The sequence below is a fragment of the Myxine glutinosa genome, chromosome 11 (assembly GCF_964187855.1).
Source record: "Myxine glutinosa chromosome 11, kmMyxGlut1.1, whole genome shotgun sequence".
Classification (NCBI taxonomy): domain Eukaryota; kingdom Metazoa; phylum Chordata; class Myxini; order Myxiniformes; family Myxinidae; genus Myxine; species Myxine glutinosa.
In genome coordinates this window covers 13769483-13792031 of record NC_136271.1, presented here as the reverse complement: position 1 = coordinate 13792031, position 22549 = coordinate 13769483, and the positions used below count along the sequence as shown (strand labels likewise).

The window sequence follows — 22549 nt, the reverse complement described above, 5'->3', positions numbered from 1 at the left end:
TATACCCTGAAACTAGCAAGGAAGGTGGATGGGTTAGGAAAAGTTAAAGGATTTGATTTGAGTGATTTGAAAACGGCATGGTGAATGCTTTCCATAAATGTATCACTGATCTTGCTACCTTTTGTAATTGTTATACAAGAAAACGTTCAAAAAGCCCAAATTTTTTGAAACACCGGGTAGTTTGTGAGATGTGATGAATAATGTCGCAAGTCCTGAATTGCCATTGTGTATCTCTTCAACATGTTACTTGATTTCATTGTCATTAATGCGTCATTTGTTGAAGGCCAAGGTAGCAACCACTTCTTCCTGGTTTTGCAAAAAATGCATTGCTCTGGAGCAGCGTAGAAGCACCATTTGTTGAGCTATCTGTGCCAAGAAACAGCAATCTCACCAACATAGATTGCTCCTTCGACATCATTTTTGTGTCATCTTCATTCACTCTTTAGTAGCCATGATGGTGTAATGTGTGGCTGTCTTTAGCAAGAAGTGCAGATCTGTTACCCTGTTCTTGATATGGTTTTACATGCATGTCGTACAGACAGCTGACATGTTTGTTCTGAGGATGTACTTGCATGTCCAATGAAGACAGAGCCAGAGTTGCCCCAATTATGGACAATGCATCTTGCCTCATGATCACGCATCATATCGACACCTACGATGAAGACGATCCCGCAAGGAAGAATACGATTGCTGCAAAAAGCTACTCCCAGTGATGAAAACGCCACATGATGTGAAGAGCAAGTAAGGAATCAAAGATCAACACCTGTAAACCAAGAATACCAACTTGAAAAGGATCCAAAACATGATATGCACAAAATAAGGATCACAGACAACTTCAAACAAGAAAAGTGGAATAAATAATCCACACTTGCTTATTAGAACACAGTGAGAGGTTGTTAACAGTTAGTGAACACATTCGTCCCATTTCAACATCACTGTCAAAAGGACTCCGTTCCGCAGCACTGAACGCCTGGTGTTTGGACAGAGACAAATTGCTGGAACGAGGCACCAGAGAGAGCTGAAGCCACGAGAGTTCAAAAGGCAGTTGAAATGTGAGCTCGTCACCGCGTTCCTCGCAAGACGCCGAGGGATTTCCCCGTCTGTCACCGGTTTACCTGATGGTAACTGGCGGCGGCGAGATGGCGTTCCTCAGTCACTCGATTCAAGGTTTACAAGTTTGTTCTGCTGGAAAAAGCCATGAGAAATTTCTAAAATTTGAGAAATCTTGCGGAATAGCAAAAAAAAAAACACCAACCTCTCTCTTCCCCATGAACCTGTAGCCCGAGCGGTTAAATTTCATAAACTCTCTTTAATAATCCAGCAAAAAAAAACCACCAACCTCTCTCTTCCCCATGAACCTGTAGCCCGAGCGGTTAAATTTCATAAACTCTCTTTAATAATCCAGCAAAAAAAACCCACCAACCTCTCTCTTCCCCATGAACCTGTAGCCCGAGCAGTTAAATTTCATAAACTCTCTTTAATAATCCAGCAAAAAAAAACCACCAACCTCTCTCTTCCCCATGAACCTGTAGCCCGAGCGGTTAAATTTCATAAACTCTCTTTAATAATCCAGCAAAAAAAACCCACCAACCTCTCTCTTCCCCATGAACCTGTAGCCCGAGCGGTTAAATTTCATAAACTCTCTTTAATAATCCAGCAAAAAAAAACCCACCAACCTCTCTCTTCCCCATGAACCTGTAGCCCGAGCGGTTAAATTTCATAAACTCTCTTTAATAATCCAGCAAAAAAAAACCACCAACCTCTCTCTTCCCCATGAACCTGTAGCCCGAGCGGTTAAATTTCATAAACTCTCTTTAATAATCCAGCAAAAAAAACCCACCAACCTCTCTCTTCCCCATGAACCTGTAGCCCGAGCGGTTAAATTTCATAAACTCTCTTTAATAATCCAGCAAAAAAAACCCACCAACCTCTCTCTTCCCCATGAACCTGTAGCCCGAGCGGTTAAATTTCATAAACTCTCTTTAATAATCCAGCAAAAAAAACCCACCAACCTCTCTCTTCCCCATGAACCTGTAGCCCGAGCGGTTAAATTTCATAAACTCTCTTTAATAATCCAGCAAAAAAAACCCACCAACCTCTCTCTTCCCCATGAACCTGTAGCCCGAGCGGTTAAATTTCATAAACTCTCTTTAATAATCCAGCAAAAAAAACCCACCAACCTCTCTCTTCCACATGAACCTGTAGCCCGAGCGGTTAAATTTCATAAACTCTCTTTAATAATCCAGCAAAAAAATTTGCTCTTTGAAACTTATCAGTCAAGGTCACAAATGAGGGTCTATTCTATAGATCGGTGTATTTATGCCTGCCTAGGCCTTCAATAAGGCTAATCAACTGTCCGAGCTACACGTGAGCAAGCCAATTGACGAGGCTCCTTTAAACATGCGACTTGGAGACCTTGGAGAATGCCAGTCATAAGTTCGGGATAACTGAGATTCGACTGGCTGCGGCATAACGTGACAAAAACGGTTTGAGCCAAAAATTAAGACGTGAACAAAAAACATCTATTGTTGTTCCAAGGAAGCGGTGGAAGATTATGCTGCAACACCCCTCCCCGGGCCCCTTACATCCTCGCCTCCAAAAGAGTGAAGATGCACATGCCCTCGGTCAAAAGGCACTCGGATTATCCCAAAGAATTCCCTAAGCTGTGCCGACGCCGTGGCATCATGGCTGGGCACGCCCACTGGTCAAGCACACAGCAACCTGACCTACGAGTTGCTAAAGCACGGGAGCATGTGCGGGTGGCCTTTTCAGGCGGGGTTCGTAAGGCGAGACGGGTGGCCTTTGTGTGGAGTGCCAGAACGGCGGGCGAGGCACTGAGCTCCCAAACATTTGGCACCAAAGCTCAAAATTCAGGTGAAACAACAAAATCAAAAGGGACCAATTCCTATATAAATATGGAAAACCTCTTTCAATATGGAAAACAACAAGTGTTGACAGTAAGCCAATAGGAACAATTGGTTTTTAATAAGACAGAAGAATCATGGAACTAAATGCAGGGACTGATGCGGGAGGTATATCACTCTACTTTTAGATGAATGAATGACGAGGACATGTAGCAGTGGACAAATCAACACAACATACAGGCCTCAAGCCTGGGATAACAGCCGCCCAAACGAAAAACGCAAAGCAAAACAGGGGAAAAGCCGATCCAAAAAACCCCATTCTCGTAACCAACGCACATCTACAAACCCGACGACAGTGGCCTGGTAAACAAGATCCCATGACCTTCCAGACCTATGACAGACGGTGCAAGGTGGACCTACATACAATGGCGTCATGGAGCCGTGCAATTGAATGGAAGGAAGTACAGGGCCAAAGATGGCTATTGGACAAGTTGCTCAGGTAGAGATAAGGGGTTCAAGGAGCTCAGTATGGTTCACATGACCTATTCACCTCCATGCTGACCTCTTCCGATGGCAAACCCGCAGCAACAGCATGGAGTGCTTTCTTCCGAAATGTTTTCTCTCCGATCGCACCTCCTCAACCCACACTCTTGCTCTTTACTCCACATTCCTTTCCCTTTTATTCTTATTTCTTCTCCTCACGACTCTTACCTTCCCCGCTCAAACCCACCGAAAATATTTGTCTACCCTGTTCTGCTCGCTTGATTCCTCCCTCTCTTTTATGACAATAATCTGAGAGAAGATCAAGCAGGAATGTTTATCAATTTACAAAGGAACATAAATAAGTAATTATAAATAACAAAGGGATAGAGCATATATACATATATATTTATTTATATATATTAACACCATCCCCATAAATCATTCACGGTGTCAAATGAGCTATTGTCTCAAGCACAATTTTCATCTCCAGAAATGCGCATTCCAAGTACTCCCACAGTTTCCATGAGAAGAAGACAAAGTGGAAGGAGGTGGTGGTTAGAACACTGTGGGTTTTCCAGAACTCCAGGTGCACAAGGGTCGCTGGTAGGAAATGAAGGACCTCTTCAACCCGCATTTATGTCTGAGCCGGCCCTAAGTGCCATGTCCAGATCAGTGACGCCGGCATTGCTTACTGTCCGCATAGTCGGGTAAAGCAGCAAACAAAACGAGATTGGCCGGCAAGGTCAAAGAGCAAAGTGTACAATTGTGCTGGGAGGAGAGGCTAAAAAAAAGTGAGTTCAGGGGTTACGGTGGAAGAACAACTATGGCGATAGAACAACGATGAAGAACAACGATGAAGAAGAACCAAAGTCGGCAGCAAGCAGCAATTGCAAAAGCAATACTTGAGTTATGGATGTGAGAAAAGCACTTCAAGAATCGAGGAGAGAAACATGAAAACGGTGAAAAGAAGTGGAAGGAATAGGAAGGAAAGGAGAAAACAAAATCTGAATACAGCACAGGTGCCGAAGGTTACAAACGAAGGAAATGTAAGTTTTAAAAAAAAATGGCATCGTGTAGATTTTACTCTGGTGACGATGGACACAAGACCAAAGCTGATGATTAAAACAAGTCTCGTGGTAAAACACATGCGACACATCCCGCAGTCACTGTGGGAAACCACACCATACCCACACACCTTTGCATCCTCCTCCTGTGCTTTCTTGACGATGGCCTGAATCTGCAACTCGCGCTTGTACTCAGCACGCAGCTGCTTCTCCTCCATCATGCGACGCTTCTGCTCCAGCAGCTCCTCTTTCCACTTGTTCACCTCCTTCACCTGCTCGCCAACAAAACCCAAAAGATTCACAATGTCATCCAGAAAATACAAGTCTTTTCTGAAACCAACTCTATATTACTGTACTTGGTAGTCATCAGAAGACGTGGCAAGCTTCATTTAATACCAGCTGGGGTACTCGGCATTGCCCGGTGCTGTTCTAATCCTGTTGGCATTTTGAAGAAATCTATTTGGGGTTTAAAATTATTTTTGTGGGGGCCTAAAACACTTCCCTGCCCACACTAGGGAATCATTTAATATTACGTTTCATACATCTACAACCTGGTGTTGGTGTTGGGCTAGCGGTTAGGGTGCCGGCTTAGGATCCTAGGATCCTGGGATCGAATCCCGGTCGATCGCTGAATTAACGCCAGGGGGGTTGACTCAGCCTGTCATCCTTCCGAGGTCGGCTAATTGAGTACCAGTTCACTGGTAATTCCCTGTTTGTCGTTAAAGGCGGCAAAAAGGGTTGGCGTCAGGAAGGGCATCCGGCCGTAAAACATTGCTTCAAAAAGGGGACCGAAAAACAACAACAACCACGGTTCCCGAAAAAGGCCAACCCCCGCTTTGTGGGGAAAAATGGCCTCTAAAGGTGGTTATATATATTTTTTATATACATCTACAAAGGGTTACGCACGAAAGAGCGATGAGAAAAAAGAATCCAACTTTTATTTTTAACAAACGTTTCAAAATAATGTTTTTGCCTAAAACACTTTCCGGCACTCACTGATGAACCTCCGAAAGTTTGACAAATACCCGTTTGGTCATCTCGGAAAAAAATGGCGACAGACAGACAGACAAACGTCTCTCTTATGGTATAGATTCAATGTCTGGAAGTTTAAACGCCAACCACACATGTTAACCTGTTAGGAAATCACGGCACAATAAAGATTGCCACATATTTTTGAAATCCACTCCATGAGTACTCACATCACTAACATTAAAGTTCAGTACAGTACAGTATATGCAAATTAAATATCTCCCTATACACCGCTTGTACAATGACAGGTGATACACAACTCATCCGGACGTCGATGCATCGCTACACCTTTTCAAGAAGACACTTTATCATTTTGTATGCAACCTGTGGCTGTGGGTTGCATCATCACTGGGAGGGCAGCTGTGCCACTGATGCAGCACCCCTTCCCCCTCCCTCGTTTCCAGTAAGTTGGTACTCATTTTGCCGATCTCGGAAGGATGGCAGGCTGAGTCAACCCACCCGGTGTTATTTAACGGCACGACAGGAATTCAAACTCAAGACCCTGAGATATTAAGCCAGCCATCTTAACCATTAGGACAACAACAGGCTTTGTGTACACTAAAATGTTATGGTATCCATGGAAATCTCGACACATGGCTTGCGGACACTATCCTGTTGTAGTGGAATTCTCTCATCTCCCCTTCCTGTTCAGGCTGGAGTTCCCCAAGGCAGTGTGCTGGGCCCTGTGCTTTTTCTGGTCTTCATCAATGATCTCTCCGACTCTCTGGAAAATCCTCTCTATCTCTTTGCTGATGACTCCACTCTCTGCCGCTCCATTTCTCATCCCTCAGATCGACAGTCTGCAGCCTCCTCACTCTCTGCAGACCTGGACAAAATCACAGACTGGTCAAACAAGTGGAACATGTCTTTCAATCCTGACAAATCTCACACTCTTACTATGTCTCTCCGAAAAGACCGACTGGACAACCCTCCCATCTACTTTCTCAACAATCCTCATGAAGAAATTCTGTCACTCAAGCTTTTGGGTCTCACTATCTGCCATGATCTTTCCTGGGAAAACCACATTTCCAAGCTGGCCTTCAAAACCAGTCGCCGACTGGGCATCCTCCGTCATGCAAAGTCCTTCCTTGGCACATCTGAGCTCCTCACCACTTGCAAAGCTTTCATCCGCAGCTCAATGGAATAGTGCTCCCCCTCTGGGCTGGTGCTCCTGCCTCACACCTAGCTCAGCTTCACGCAGTTGAAACCAAAGCTTTTAGAATCTTTGGAATCTCCCTCGATGAAGCTGATTCTGAGGGTCTTTCTTGCTCTCACCACAGGCAGTTGGCCTGACGTTGTCCATTGGTTGCAAGACAGAGGTGAAATGTGCTCGTCTGCGTAGCGTGACTCAGCCGGTTGACAGGTCAATCCCATTGCAGGACAAGCTCCGTGCCAAAGAAGGAATTGAAACTCGGCTTGGGCCATTGGCAAAACAAAACCCAGACTTCTCTCTTCAGAGCGCAACCTTATGGCTTCGTCGGTGGGATCCTTCTCCCATTAACGCTTCTAACATTAAAACATAGCCAAAGGCTTGGTGGGGGAGAGAAACAAACAAAAAAAAGGATGGGAGGGAGACGAACGTCTATCTACTCTTTATTACGACACATATCTTACATCACAATTAATTACGTTATTAAGGAATAAAATACTTATTCTAAACAAATATTAAGGAATAAAAACACCTTTTTGATCATAACTTCAATAATTTTCCTCAGATTTTCATGATCTTGGGTTTTATGGATATATTGTAAATGGGGACACATTTTCTTCATCTACTCTATCCCTAAATGTTGAAGGTCAAGGCCATATGGCGGCCCAAACAAAATATGCCACCATTGGATCGTGGGCCAAGGATAAGTCGTGGGCGATCGCCAATGGTAAGGCAGGGGAGGCCTACCCTTGGCGATCGCTTTATGATTGCGGATATCTGGTATATTGTGTCTTTGTCCGGGTGCTGTAACATATTCATCTGTCTTGTGCAGAATAAATTATTTACATTTCCTTGAGGCCATGTGCCACGCGTTCCTGCCATCTTTTCCATGCCAACGATTCCGTTATTTGAAAACCCCTGCAGGGAAAGAAATTGTTTGGGATAGTCCCTTTGTTTAGCTATTCACATGTGTGAGACATGTGTTTACTCGAGACACGTCTCACCTATACCGCCTGGGTGGCAGCATCCAAATTTTACGTTAAGCAAGTTATCCATGGGTTATTAATTCTCGGCTTGCTCAGTTAACATAATTAGGTAATCACTCCCGGTTTTGTGTGGGCACTGAACATGCAACAAACATAGCATGGCACACCATGCATCATCTTTTTATTTTTGTCTGCAGGTTCTACTACTCAATTCATAGCGTCACCTGCGTCAGATTCAAGGTGGGTCTGGAAGGTGTCCTCCAGAAAAGGTTTTTCATTCATGAACTTAGATTTCATACAACAGATGGATACAGTTAGGAAGAAGATCGTGGTGCCAAACACAGGCATCACAAGAAAGAAGAAAGAACCACCTTTAGAGGCCATTTTTCTCCGCAGAGCAGGGGTTGGCCTTTTTCGGGCACCGTGGTCCCCTTTTTGAAGCAATGTTTTATGGCCGGATGCCCTTCCTGCCGCCAGCCCTGTTAGTCGCCTCTTGCGACACATGGGGAATCACCAGTGAACTGGTACTCAATTTGCTGACCTCGGAGGGATGACAGGCTGAGTCAACCCCCCTGGCGACCGGGATTCGAACCCAGGATCCTAGGATCCCAAGTTGGCACCTGAACTGCTAAGCTAAGCCAACATCAACACAAAGATGATCAATTTCTTTGAGATTATAATAGCTTTGGCAGAGGCTTCAAATCTTTCTTTAATTATGCACATTTTTATTCTAGTTGTTATAATACATGTATTTCATATGATGCTGAAGCGTTGGAGCAAAATGGACAAAATAGCAATTTCTTTCCGCAAAAGGCTTGTTGCAAACAAACTGCCACAGGTAAGCTGCGCACGTGACCACGAGATGCTTCTCGGGCATCAACACCCTTTCGTTTCCATGCCAGTTACTTCACCTCAGACATTTGTGGAGAAGCATGCATTTAACCCTTTCATTGGTGGTGATGGACACAAGCCAATCCTAACAATGGCCACTTCCATTAGTTGATGTGTACAGTGAAAATTATGGTTAAACACCCCCTCCTCCACTCGGGGCCCTCATCTCACCCTCTCCATCAGCTTCTGGAGTTTCTGAGCCTTCTCTTCTCGCAGTTTCTCACGAAGTTGCTGGGCTTTTAACTGCTTTTCCTCGTGCTTCTTCTTGGAAAAACAACTTCTCAGTGTATATATGGAACATACATGGGAGGAGGTGGGATGGGGGAATTAAAAAGTCAGACACTCCTCCATATTTCCATAAAAACGAAATTAAGCAGAATAGACAAGCGATAAAAAAAGATTAAAATTTTCATTCTGTTCGAATTTGTGCTCAATCTCAAAATATTATTGTTTCATCAGCCACTTAAAGCAGAAGCTTTGGGAATGGATGCATGGTGGCCACTCTGCTTGTCCAATACCTTTTATATCAAATCTGCAGTAATCCTGGATGACAATTTAAACAGCTTTCCCCACCAACTTATCAAGCAGTTTGTGGCCATCCTCAAGTTTAATACAATAATTGGACTTATCAACTCAACATTGACAAAGGTATGACAACCCCTGTTGAAAGCAAAGTAAACCTGATGTCCCAGACACTAACCTTTTGTCAGAGACAATAAACCCTATTGTTACCCCATAAAAAAAAAAAAAAAAAAAAAACATTGCCTCAAACAGGGAACCATGAATTGTCATGGGGCTCGCAAGGCTAACCCCTGCTCTAGCGGGGGAAAATGGCCTTAAAACGATCATTCATTGTTACCCTCGCCAGAGGAGAGGGTATTGCATTTGAGTCCATTTGTTTGTCTGTTTGTTTGTCCACACAGAATAAATATGATTTTCTCTGCAACCGTTGGTCCGATTGACAGGAAATTTTCACCATAGGTGCAACTCCACCTGTATAATTTTTTAATGATAATTATGACGTCATGTGTCACGTGGTTCGAGCGCCATCTTGGAAAAACTGAAAAACTTTGCACCTCTATATCTCCGAAAGTGCTGAATAGAAAAAATTGAGACATGGCTCATTGTAAAGAACTCTCCATGGGGAATAAAATATGTTAATGATCATGTAATAGATGCCTCCATTATGACGTCATAATTCGACAAGTACAAAACTTCATTCAATCAAGATAAAATTTCTTGAGCGCCATGTCGGCATAAACTGGTGGAGAAAAAAAATATATAATGATGACGTCATCGGATGTCGTGGTTCGGCCGTCATATTTGTTTCAACACAAAAGCCTTAAAAACCACTGAAAATACATCCTGGCGAGCGTTTGCAATCTCTGATTGCTCTTTTTCTTGTTGTATTTGTTTCCCAAAGCAGACCGACACCGGCCTCCACAAAATATTGTATTCCCCTGATCTTATCCAAACCGTCGCTGGCCAAGTTTTTTATGATCCACGTTTGAAACCGATTTCTGCACCAAACTAGTTTGACTCCAAATCGATGTTTTTGTGATGATCTTCGTGCTGTCCACGATGTTGCACTGCCTATGGCGATCTCTCACAAGACCACCTCACTGAGAAACGTACATGGTTTTCCTGACTTTCCCTTGCACCCTGGGCCTTCGGCGTCCTTTCCCCCCCTTCCCCCAGGTACCTGCAGGATGCATGCGGTCCATCAGCAACACATAGCATGGCAGATAGATGCAGGATTTGTGCCTTTGATGATACAAGCATGGCATTTGGCACACAGACAGAGTATGTCCTAAGAAAGATATTTGGCTATAGGGCCATCGCAGATTTGTCCTTTTTTGAAAAATGGCCGCCATTCTTGTCACAGGACAAATCTGCGATGGCCCTATAGCCAAATATCTTCCTTAGGGCATACCCTAACTGTGTGCCAACTCTCGTGCTTGTATCATCAAAGGCACAATTCTCCCAAATATTTCACCTATCTGCCGTACTAAAAATTGGGCGCCATTTTTATTGGACACATCTGTGATGACTCTAATAGTCAGAATATTTAACTGTGTACCAAATACCATGCTTGTATAATTCAAACAACAGTTTACACAAATTAATATACCATATACCATATACCATAATATACCATATAGACTGGTGGAAAAATGTTCAAATTCCACTTCAGGGGGTACGGAATGTTAGGAGCAGGCATCCATGTCAGCTAGTTAATATGACCCATACTGAACATATTTCAGGTGGATGCCCATTGATTTGGGCCTTTTTAATTTTTTTATACCAAAAACAAAATGGCCGGACAAATAGAAAATGTATAACTTAGAAAATGTCTGATAACTTCAGTTGTACTGAAGCTGTGGTTCTGAAATTTGACATATATCATCGCAGCAATACCAGTAAAGTGTCCAAGAAGTATTAGGCCATTCCATAACGAATTGATAAAGTTATATACAGATCAGTCACAAAAATGTACAAAAAATCTCAAAGCTGAACTCTGTTAATTTTCAAATCACGCGACTTATCTTGACTTTTACTGTGGGTATGTTTGTGTAGTTTGGTATATTTTACTCCAGTGATACCAGTAAGATGTCCTGCAAATATCATGCCAAACTATACATATTTGATAAAGTTATGTGCATATTTATATACAATAGTCAGATTTGACTATTAAGAAAAATATGTTAACCTTTACCAAAAATATGGTTCTGAAATGTTGCATTTGTATCTCATTGATACCTATGAATTGTTCTAAATATATGAATTGTCCTAAATATATTGATGCAAAGATATTATGTTTTAATCACATGTTAAAATCATTTATTATATAATAAATTATTTTAGCATAATGTGATTTTAGCATATGTGTTTAAAACATAATTTCACCAAATCATTAGGCGTTAAACCTCTCACAAACTTGAAACTCATTATGGAAAGATTCACGTATTTTCTGTTCGTATCCACCATGTTGGGCGCGGCCGGAAGTGCCTCGTTATCAGGTCAGCTTCACTTCCGGTGTTTCCGCTTCCGTTCAGCGTCAGTGTTGCCTGATGTTCAGACCGATGACCGATGTTTGAGATGAACTTCAGCTTTTCACCAGCTATACAGGTGCAGCATTGATCTTTTTTGGCTTGAACACGGACATCTTTGCGACGGGAAAACGCTGATTGAAAAGTTTGATACCTACAGCCCGCAGTCCGGCTATCGTGAAGTCGGGCTGCACAAATTTCAATTTTTTATAGGATTCGACATTACGGCAGTAATGGGACGGCACGGTCGGGACGCCACGTAAAAATGCAGGCAGAAACTGGCTATCATATTATGCAATTTCTGATGTTTGCAGGATGTGGTGAACTGAGTTGAGCTTCAACATGGAATCCAAGGTAAAATGCCAGAGCCAAAAGCGGAGTTCTGACACAAGTACTGACTGGACCCTCTGCATCTTCTGTCAAAACAGAGACCCAAAGAAACCAACGAGAAACCTCGGAGATGCCGGAATTCAAAGAGTCCGTGAAGCCGCTGCAGAGCGCAAGAAGTACAATGACTCTGAGAACTGGCACACTGTTGAAAGAATTCAAAACATTGACTTTAAGGAAATCACAAAACAGACTGAAGTCCTGAATCACAAAGACTGCTATTCGACGTTTACAAGTTCGTTCAAAATAACTCGACTCAGGAAAAAATATGAAAGCACTCTTGCCACCTCAAGCAGTGCACCTGAGACAAGTTCACCACCGAGACCATCTCTACGCAGTAAACTGTTCATTATGGACACTGATTTGTGCTTTTTCTGCCAAGAGAAAAGTTGCAAACAAACGTATTTGGTCGCTACCTTTGATGTTTCTGACAAAATTCTCCAAGGAGCTCAAACAGACCCTGTGTTGCGGTGTCGCCTGGCAGGAGTAAGTGATCTCGTGGCTGCTGATGCCAGGTATCATCTTAAGTGTTATGTACAGTTCAATAGAAAAGCATCGAAATCTAGTACAAGCACAACTCAAACGTCCAGAGATATCTGCTTTGAGAAAGTCGCATCTGAAGTATCGACTGGACTGGCCCGAGGTGAAATCTATACGCTTCTAGACGTTTGGGAAAGGTACAGGTCTTTGCTCAGCGAATTCGGCATTGACGCTGGACCATACCGGGACAATAAATCCCGCCTCAAAGAGAAACTACACCGACTTCTTCCAGGACAGATCAACTTTGTACCTCAACTCGATCCACATCAACCACAATTGTTGTTTTCCACACTGTCATCTAAGATCGCTGTTCAGACACAGAAAAGGCGTTCGGATGAAATGGAGACAAAGAGAAATATGGATGATCTTAGGCCAACCCAGTTCTCGCGCTCAGAGACAGAAGAGTTGTTGACCTTGCATCACTGCGCGTTACGCATTAGAGGTGACATCAGTTCTCGTCCAGGCCTAAATAATTGCACGTCAGTTAGTAAGGAGAGTGCCGAAAAGATTGTACCGGAGAGCTTGTTTGTATTCCTCAGTATTTTGCTGTCTGGGGAAGTGGACGGACAGGCTGACGATAAATTTGTGAAGCGAACTGCTTTGAGCATAAGTCAAGACCTAGTCTACGCAGTGTCGAAGCACAAAACGCTCACACCAAAACACGTTGGACTTGGCCTAGCAATTCATCAGGCAACACGTTCAAAATCGTTGATTGAACTCATCCATCACGCAGGACACTGTCCCAGCTATGACCAGATACGTAGACTGGACACAACTCTTGGAGTTCAAAATCTGCAACACTTCGCAGATTGCAACAATACTCCTGTCCCTTCAAATATATCATCCAACAAGTTTTGCCAATACGCTGCTGATAACATCGACATTATCGAAGAAACGTTAGATGGTATGGGGACGTTTCATGCGACGCAGATGGTAGTTTACCAGAGAGGGACCCCTCAACATCAGCAACAGGAAGTACTTCCTCTTGGAAAGTCAAGGTCCTTGAAGGTCCCTCCCGAACTTCATCGTTTGGAGAAAGTCACTCGCCAATCTTCTCGAGAAGATCCTAAATTCACAGCCACCTTGAATGAGACGATGTTTACCCCAGATGATCAGGTGTCTGACGAAGCTTCTGCCCGAGATATGGCCTGGATTCTCTCTCGCATCTATGGCTCTAACAGTGATGATGTGCCAGCGTGGACCGGGTTCAACCAAGTTACAACACAAGACAAACACGAGCTCTGCACAATCGGGTATTTGCCGCTCCTCAACGCCCCGGCCCACGAGAACGACACGCTGTGGACAGTTATGATGCGATGCCTGAGGATTTCCAACATTATAAATCCTGGCCAGTCCACAGTCATTACTCTGGACCAGCAGCTGTACTGCAAGGCCAAGGAAATACAGTGGGCAAACAGTAATGAATGCAAAACGATATTCTTGCGACTTGGGGGGTTCCACATTGTCAAGAATTTCATGTGTGTGATTGGAAATCATTTTGCAGACTCTGGTCTTACGGAGGTGTGGGCGGAGAGTTCCGTTTTTGGAGAGAATACAGCTCAAAATAACATGCAGGCCAAATCGTACAACCGGGCTATTCGTGCACACAAGCTAACATTTGAAGCTGTTTGGAAAACACTCTGGCCGACATTCATCGTATGGGCTAAAGATCACCAAGTAGAAGAAGTTGAGCTCCAAACATTATCAGTCCACGTCGTAGAAGCTTTGGAAGCACACAATGAGCGAGATGTGACCAGCAACAAAGTCAAAGCACTGAAAGACGCAGTTCAGCACTCCAGAATAACAAGACTGTTGGACGACTTCCAAGAGACACAACCACCCACTACCAGATTTTGGGTGACGTACATCAAAATGATCTCCATCTTGTTGCTGTTCCTGCGTGCAGAGAGAACTGGAAATTGGAACCTACATAAATCGTCCTTTGCTGCAATGTTACCCTGGTTTGCTCAGTATGACCACACAAACTACACTCGCTGGGGGGCAGTTTATCTTGCTGACATTATGATCCTTGAAACAAGCCACCCCGATGTTCACCAGGAGTTCATGAATGGAAATTTTGTGGTCAAGACAACCAATAACACATTCAATCAGCTATCGACGGATCAAGCCTTAGAGCACGTCAACAAAGTCGGCAAAGTTGCCGGTGGTCTTGTAGGAATAACGAGATCAGAAGGAGCAAGAGATCAATGGTGCCTCACATTCAACGAACGGAGCAGAATAGTAGACGACACAAGCGCCATGTTGGACATGCATGCTACAGATGAAGACTACAACCCTTCTTATGTAAAAGAAGCCGGACCCTCAAGACTAAAGCGGGACAAGGAAGATGTTCAGAAGATTGTCGACCAACTGAAGAAATTCGGCATTTTTCAACACCAAAATCTAGCTGTCGTTAGCCTGGCCACTCGAGATGTAGCTTCTCCTCAAATAACGGAATGTCTTCTGACAGCACATGCACAAGGGCAAGACAAATTGAAAGAATTTGTGGGCTTACGTCTCATCACGAAAAAAGTGGGATTCCATGACAAGCTCAGACAGTCGAAAAGCCTGACGCTGAAAAGCATGTATCAGGTCCAGAACAAAAATTCGACTCTGAAACAAAAACTCGTCAAAGCAGACCGTAACCTCTTTCAACGCTTGCTTGTTTCAAAAGAAGCTGGACGCGAGGTGGACCTGAAGGAAATCCTCAGCCATGAACTTTCGCCGGTTCCTCTATCACTTGCAGACACATCCGGAGCAATGCGATCCACAAACAAAGCAGCTCTCGGAAATATCCTTCAGACAAGAACAACTGTAGAGAAAGAGCCGCCGACAGCAAATCTGAAAACGTGTGTAATCATCGATGGCCAGGCACTTGTTCAAGCAATCGGGAAACCTGCAAATGCCCACAATTTTGGACAACTCGCAGACCGGTTCGTAGCCTCTGTCTTCAGTCACTTCAGTGACACTTGCTCCAGAGTTGACGTTGTGTTTGATAGGTATGAAGCACATACCATCAAGGACACCACTCGGATTTTACGGACCGGGAAAACCCGGCCAATACGTCGCAAAGTGGACAACAGGGATGTGCCATTACCCGTCAACTGGAGGCAATTTATTGACCTCCCAGAAAACAAGCAAGACCTGGAACACTTTTTGAGCATGGAGCTCATTCGTCAAGCAAGGTCGACTCAACCGAATCGTGAAGTCGTGACATCTGGCGGATTCCATGACCGAACGGCGGTTGAGTCATCCCGTGGAACGGACGTCAACTCCCTCAAATCAAACCACGATGAAGCTGATACCAGAATATTGTTACACGCCAAGTCTGTGACAGATCTTGGGTTTGAGCGTCTGATCATTTGTTCCAGGGACACAGACGTCCTTGTTCTCCTCGTTCACTTTGCCAGTGACTTATCTGGAGAGCTTTGGTTGCAAACGGGAACAGCGAAGCAACGGAGCTTTGTTGCTGTGCACGCTGTAGACCTTGATCCAGCTCCCCGCCACAATCTTCCAGCATTCCATGCCCTCTCGGGCTGCGACACAGTCAGTCAATTTTGTGGCATTGGCAAAACAATAGCATGGAAAACGTTCATCAAGAACTGTCCCTTATTGGACGGGCTCGGACGCGGCACACTTACTGAAAGAACACTGACAGATGTAGAGAGCTTCATCTGCAGACTGTATTCAAACAATGATAACAACACAAACATCAATGACGTGCGTTTCAAAATGTTCCTCAAAGGTCACAAAGAACCAGAGAAGTTGCCACCAACCCGATCTTCTCTGAAGCTGCATATCAAGCGAGCACACCATCAGTGTACAATTTGGCTCTCTTCACTGATCGCACAACCAGATATATCTTCCCCGGTGGGAAATGGATGGAACAAGGACGGTACAACTGGAAATATACTTCCTCATTTGATGAGTGATAAACCATTTCCAGAGGTTTACCTCAAGCTTACACAATGCCAGTGTAAGAATTGCGAATCTCACAGATGCAGTTGTCGTCTTAAGGAGCTAAGATGTACCGCTGGTTGTGGTTGCGCTGACGGAACGTGTCGGAATCCTTTGAACAGTGCCCAAGATGACTCGGACTACACCACCGAAGACTGATGTTAATATTATCCCAACACAGTTTTTTTTTTAAATCAAACGAACTTCATCAAAGTATGTCCGTACATTTGTACAAGCTCAATATAATGCATCAAGATGTAATTTTCTTAGATTTTCAGAGCATTTTTTCATGTTTGTCTCTCCATAGGGAAAGAAATAGATAAAATATCACTTAGATCGTTTGAGGAAGATGTGTGTATTATTATAATATGTCCAAATACAGCAAATTTCATTGTTATCCTGTATAAATACAAAGTTGTGTAATTTTATTACAATCCGGAGTTTTCGGAGTTTTCGATAATGGCGGCCACTTTGTTTTGGCTGTATAATATTTAAAAAGGCCAAATTTGATGGGCATCCACTTGAAATATGTTCACTATGAACCACTTTAACAGTCTGACATGGATGCCAGCTCCTAACATTCCGTACTCCCTTAAGTGATTTCTAGGCCCCTTTTCAGATTTTGCCTCTAGTCTAATATAAATGGCGGCCATTTTAAAAACATTGTTGTCACAGGACAAATGTATGATAACCCTATAGTTGGGGGTCTTTAATTATGTGCCAAATGTCAAGCTTGTATGACCACAACAACAGTTTATACACAGTAATGTACCAAATATATGTAAAATAACAAGCAATGGAGGCCATTTTGAAAAATTGCCGCCATTGTTGTCACAGGACAAATCTGCGATGGCCCTATAGACAAATATCTTCCTTAGGGCATACTCTAACTGTGTGCCAACTCTAGTGCTTGTATCATCAAAGTCACAATTCTCCCAAATATTTCACCTATCTGCCGTACTACACACTCCTAGTGAAACTACCAAAATCCATAACCATTGATCAACTTCACTCAATTGTTCCTCCTTTGTCCCACCTATGGAACCAATGTCCACATTTTCTTCAAGCTCATTTTACCCTCCAGGTATTCCAGACAGCTGTTCACCACCACTTTAGATGCTGTTCAAATCAGCCATTTCCCCAATCCAAAACCATGATATTTTCTACAGCCGTTAATTAAACCATCCCCACCGCTCACAAGATTTTGCTTCTGAATCCATCTTGTCCACCCCCTGCGTACTCCTTTACCCCTCATAGTTATCCACATCCTTCGTTTGTCTGTCGCGATATATTTTCTCCCTCCACCCTGCTGTTAGCATGTCCACCTTCTCCCCCTACTGTCCTTTTTGTTATGTTGTGTCTTGATCCATTCTGTGTTGTAGCTCTTTCAAGAGCCTCGACTATGTATACAGAAAAGACCCAAAAACACCAACAACAACGATTATTAAATCACCGACAGTTGTTGGTGTTATGATAAGGATGATAGAGGTGGATTGAACGTGTTTGCCGATGGCAAAAGGGTCATGTGGATGCATTTTATTTTGACGATGCCAATGATCTCCTATCAAGAAACATACGAAGGTTTGATCGTTGTGACGAGACATCGTAAAAGTACCGAAACAATAGCAAGCTTTTCTAGAGCAGCAAACCTTTTGCGCGATGGCGACGAGAGTTTCTCGTGCATCTGGATCGCGTGGCCCGGAGGCCGAGGGGTTTCATCATCCACCATGTCTCCCCAACTCGTCGATTGACGCCAGGTCTCGCGTTCTGCAAGTTCCACCGCAATATGGCGTTGAAAACCATGAAGAATTGCTCTTCAATATAATGGATTACATGATACACTGAGATCCAGGATGTGTATGGTAATTTTGTTGAGTTATTTTTACGGTGGAACTATTATTGTGCTTTTCCTGAACGACAGAGTAAAACACAACAGTTTCTGAAATGGGAATACAATGTTATGGAAACATTATCAATGGTGAATCAAACAATATCATTATTACCAAAATGTCTACCTTCCCCCTCCGCCCTGCTATTGGCCCCTTTCTCCTGCTGTTCCCTTTGTTATGTTGTGTCCTGATCTGTTGTGTGTCCCAGCTCTTCCATGAGCCTAGGCTATGTATCGAAAATGGTGATTGTCACCACGAAAATGGTGACTATGTAAATAAATAAAAATGGTGATTAATGTATCGTTTTTAATCAGTGATCGAATAATTGATTGAATAGATGGCACAATACAACATAATCGTATTGTCCTTGGCTGTGTGGCAGTCATTGTCCCCCGGGCCTGTGACGAGGTTGGAGACGGGGACATTAAAATGATCTTTGACCAACCGATCACCCGTCCAGGTACTTTTGTTTGTGCAATATTTCAAAAATCGTTGAACATTCAGCTTTCATATCGCAGATATCTATTCTCATGACATTACCTCAACGTGATTAGACCACGGCTGTGATTAGCTGAATCTGATTGCCATGGCAACTATCTCGTTAACTTGGCTCGTGCATGTGATATTGCAAAAAACGTTCAAGATTTATCTTTCATATTACACAGATAGGGTTGACTCTGCCTGTCATTCTTCCGAGGTCAGCAAAATGAGTACCAGATGACTGTGAAGAATGAGTCAGAGCGTACTGTGTCAGAGTAGCGACCCATCCAGGATTGTGCCCACTAGCCTAGGAAACCGCTTCAGCAGCCCAATGCATCCGATGGTGCAAAAAGGAGTGGCCGGTGGTCATTACTCAGATATATTTCTCATACCACACACAAGCGCAGCCCAATGCATCCGATGGTGCAAAAAGGAGTGGCCGGTGGTCATTACTCAGATATATTTCTCATACCACACACAAGCCAGGAGACCTAGAGTATCAGCTCCCTTGTTTTAACACAAAATTGGTGCACCAATAATGATTAATGAAGGATGCAAAATCACATCTAAATAATGCTGGGAAATCAAATGCTTGTGCGTACGAGTCACACCTTATCCCGTCAGAGTCAATCTCCTATGGATTACTTTCCAAATAGTATCTGACATATGAAGAACGTATTCAAATCCTGCACTCACCGTCGTACTCCGTTATGATGTCTCCCCATTCGATGTTATTGACAGGACAATCAGCACTTTGGGGTACTCCTGCAGCCAACCGCATGGCATCGGCCTACCAAGGTACAAATGCACTTGATGAGTGCTCCATGCAACTTGCATGGAAAAATAATTGCTTTTGTTCTTTTTCCTTAAAAAGCAATTTCACCGAGCTCAAGCCACTTGGAAAAAAAATTAATGCTCGAAGCTTTCAAACCTCATACCCGCCCCAACCCCACGCTACCCCAAGCCATTTATAAAATGAATAGACTATGACCAGACAATGCTGGGGTCAAAAAGTTTTTCTTCCAACAATTAAGCAAAAATGTTTCCGCATCAGCAAAACTTCTTTGCGTTAGTCACAGATATTAGACCTTTTGTATGCATTTCCCATTCAGTCACATGACCATCCCAGTAGTGAGTGAGTTTACAGATGCTATCAGAAACCAAATCTTGGTTTTCTTCCCCAAAAAGTGAAAAATTAACCCCTTCCCCATCCATCCCAACAATCTCCTCTTCTAATGCTTCAAAAATGAAGTATTGCTTTAGAATATCGAGCTTGATGGCATGGTGCACTAATACCGCTGTGTCGCTCTTGCTGTCCATCTCAAGTATACTGCCGAGTTCCTGTGCATCTTGAATCTGCCTCGTCAGCTGCTCTTCTTCCGCAATGGCAGTGGCAATGGCTTCCTCGTTCTCCCACTCGAGGCGCCTTGCCAGTTCCTCTTCGGCCTCCAGCACCTCAACAATGCTCTACGTTCCAGACGAAACAAGAGCAAATAAACGATTGCATTACTCACTCCTTACTGTCTCAAATCTCGTCGATTGAAGATACGACATTATTTATAATGATGCAATATTTATTTAATATTTATTATTAAAGCTCTGTTCTGATGATGTGAAAGGCTTTCTTATCAATCTGCTCTTCTTCAAAACGAATGCATTGAAGTACATAAACATATCAAAAAACAGCATCCAGCATTTAGGTCCTTTATCTAAAAAAGCAATTTCACCAAACTCGAATAATAAAAAATAAACTTGCTTCAATTACCTAATTACTTGCTTCAATTACCTTCAATTACCAATTACCTTCAACTAAACTTGCTTCAAAATTACCTTAAATTACCTAAATTACCTAGCCTATGGTACACCCAAATGACAAAGCAACACAGCGTCGAACAACAACCGAGCAACAAAGAAACAGGCACAAGGGGGGCCTAGGCTATAGAAAAGAGAACGAGGAAATAATTTAAGATTCCATTAGCAGGATCGTTATTCATGGAAATCCTGTCCTTTGGATGTGGGCTTTGCTCTGGCTCGGTGCATTAATTCACAGCGCAGATCTCCGAGAGCCGTGCGATGATGGGTCTGGGTCAGGGTGATGTAACGCAGCTGAGAGAGGAGCTGATGAGCGGAAGGTGAAAGGGGGAACGGCTTTATGGGCTTGAATAATGTGCTCGAGGATGAGGACCGATAGAACGGGAAGGCACAACAATCCCATTCCAGAGTGCCTCATGGCCAATTGTTCCCGACTTTGAAGAGCCGAAGAAGTGAGGTGGCGAGCTACGAGCGGTATTCTCTTCGTCGTTGGTAGTTGACCTTATCTGCAGAAAATAATGTCTTTTCTAGAAAGGATTATAACTTTGAACATGACAGAGTACCTAAAAACAAATAATTAAACTAAGTGTCAATCTAAAAACATCAGGTTTCTAAACAGTTAAGATTAAAACAATGTACTCTGAAAATCCTTCGTCGTCATCATAACAGAGTACAAACCAAATGTTCTCGCAGCGGTGCCAATGCAGTTTATGAAAGCCGTGCACTTACAGGCTGCATATCAGGAGACTCCATGATGGTGGAGAGTTGCTCTTTGCGAAGTTTACACTCTTCTTTGTGTTCTTGGGAAGTCGACACATCGCCACCTTGCCTCTCCTGGATCTCCTTCGGGGTTTGCCCAGTCAAATGAGCCTCCGGCTCCGTTACCAACTCCGTTCCCAACTGATTTCCATCAGCAGGATGCTGGCAGTAGCGACACAGCAAACCGATAGCAATTATACACCTAGAACATGCAGTCCTTTCAAGATGGCTGAAGCTTTTATATAGCAAATGCCAAGTACCCTTTTGTACATTTCTCTTAAATTTCCATAGGCACATGTTGAAATACAGTCGAGTCCGCTGGAAAATGGAACAGTTTCGGCAAAAATACCGGTCATCCTTTTGCTTTTTTAACTTTTCAGAATAAACGAATCAGCCCACCTACCTCTGAGTGTGTCTCGCCATTTTCCAATTTCTCTGTTTCTTCCATGACCTTCTGGCTTTCTGACTCCGAGGAACGCAAGCTGATCTTACTTTTTAATGGCAAAGCCACCGACTGCATCGGAGGCTTGAGATTGACCGCTTTTGTGATGGTCACTGCAACACTGGCCCTGTGGCCTGGCTTTGTGAGTAGAGGGGAAGAAGCAGAGTTTTTGGCCAATGCAGCTGCAGCAGAACGAGGACGCACGGTGCGACCTCTATGTACAGTTTCCCACCCATCGGTGCCTTCTTCCCTTTCTCCTGCAGAACCTGAGGGCAAGAAAAGGTCAAACTTTTATATCACAGCAGAACATCAAATAAATAAAAAACGAACACATTTTTAACACCATTGGCATAGCATTAGCATTACATTAACATAACATTATTACCTCTGCCACCGAAGGTGGATGGAGGTTACGTTTTCACTCTTGTCTGTCTGTCTGTGAACAAGATATCTCAAAAAGTTGTGGATGGATTCGGACTAAATTTGGCAGAGGTGTTGTGTATGTGACAAGGACGTAATTATTAGATTTTGGTGAAGATCGGATTCGGATCCAGCTGGAAGGATTTTTACAGTGTAGCCCATAGGGCAAAGTCGTCTAGAACAGTTCGTCCGTCCGTATGAATGTATGTATGTATGTATATGTCCCCTCAAACGTACACCAATCAGAGCTGAGGATCTGGTCACATGACAGGGTGACGTGATTACATCTGATGTCATTACGGCCGTACGGCGGCTGACTCTCCACACTCCGGAATTTTGATTCCAA

General features: G+C 43.5%; 1 protein-coding gene across 1 annotated transcript in view; it reads right to left on the bottom strand.

Annotated features, from left to right (window-relative positions):
* SCAPER (S-phase cyclin A associated protein in the ER) overlaps window positions 1-22549 on the bottom strand; it is a gene marked incomplete in the record, with an annotated part of 462313 nt that overhangs the window by 265880 nt on the left and 173884 nt on the right. Inside the window, 7 exon segments of the mRNA XM_078786405.1 lie at window positions 4543-4683; window positions 8639-8744; window positions 18051-18168; window positions 19467-19560; window positions 20067-20237; window positions 21312-21503; window positions 21745-22049. Coding sequence (XP_078642531.1) covers window positions 4543-4683; window positions 8639-8744; window positions 18051-18168; window positions 19467-19560; window positions 20067-20237; window positions 21312-21503; window positions 21745-22049 — 1127 coding nt within the window.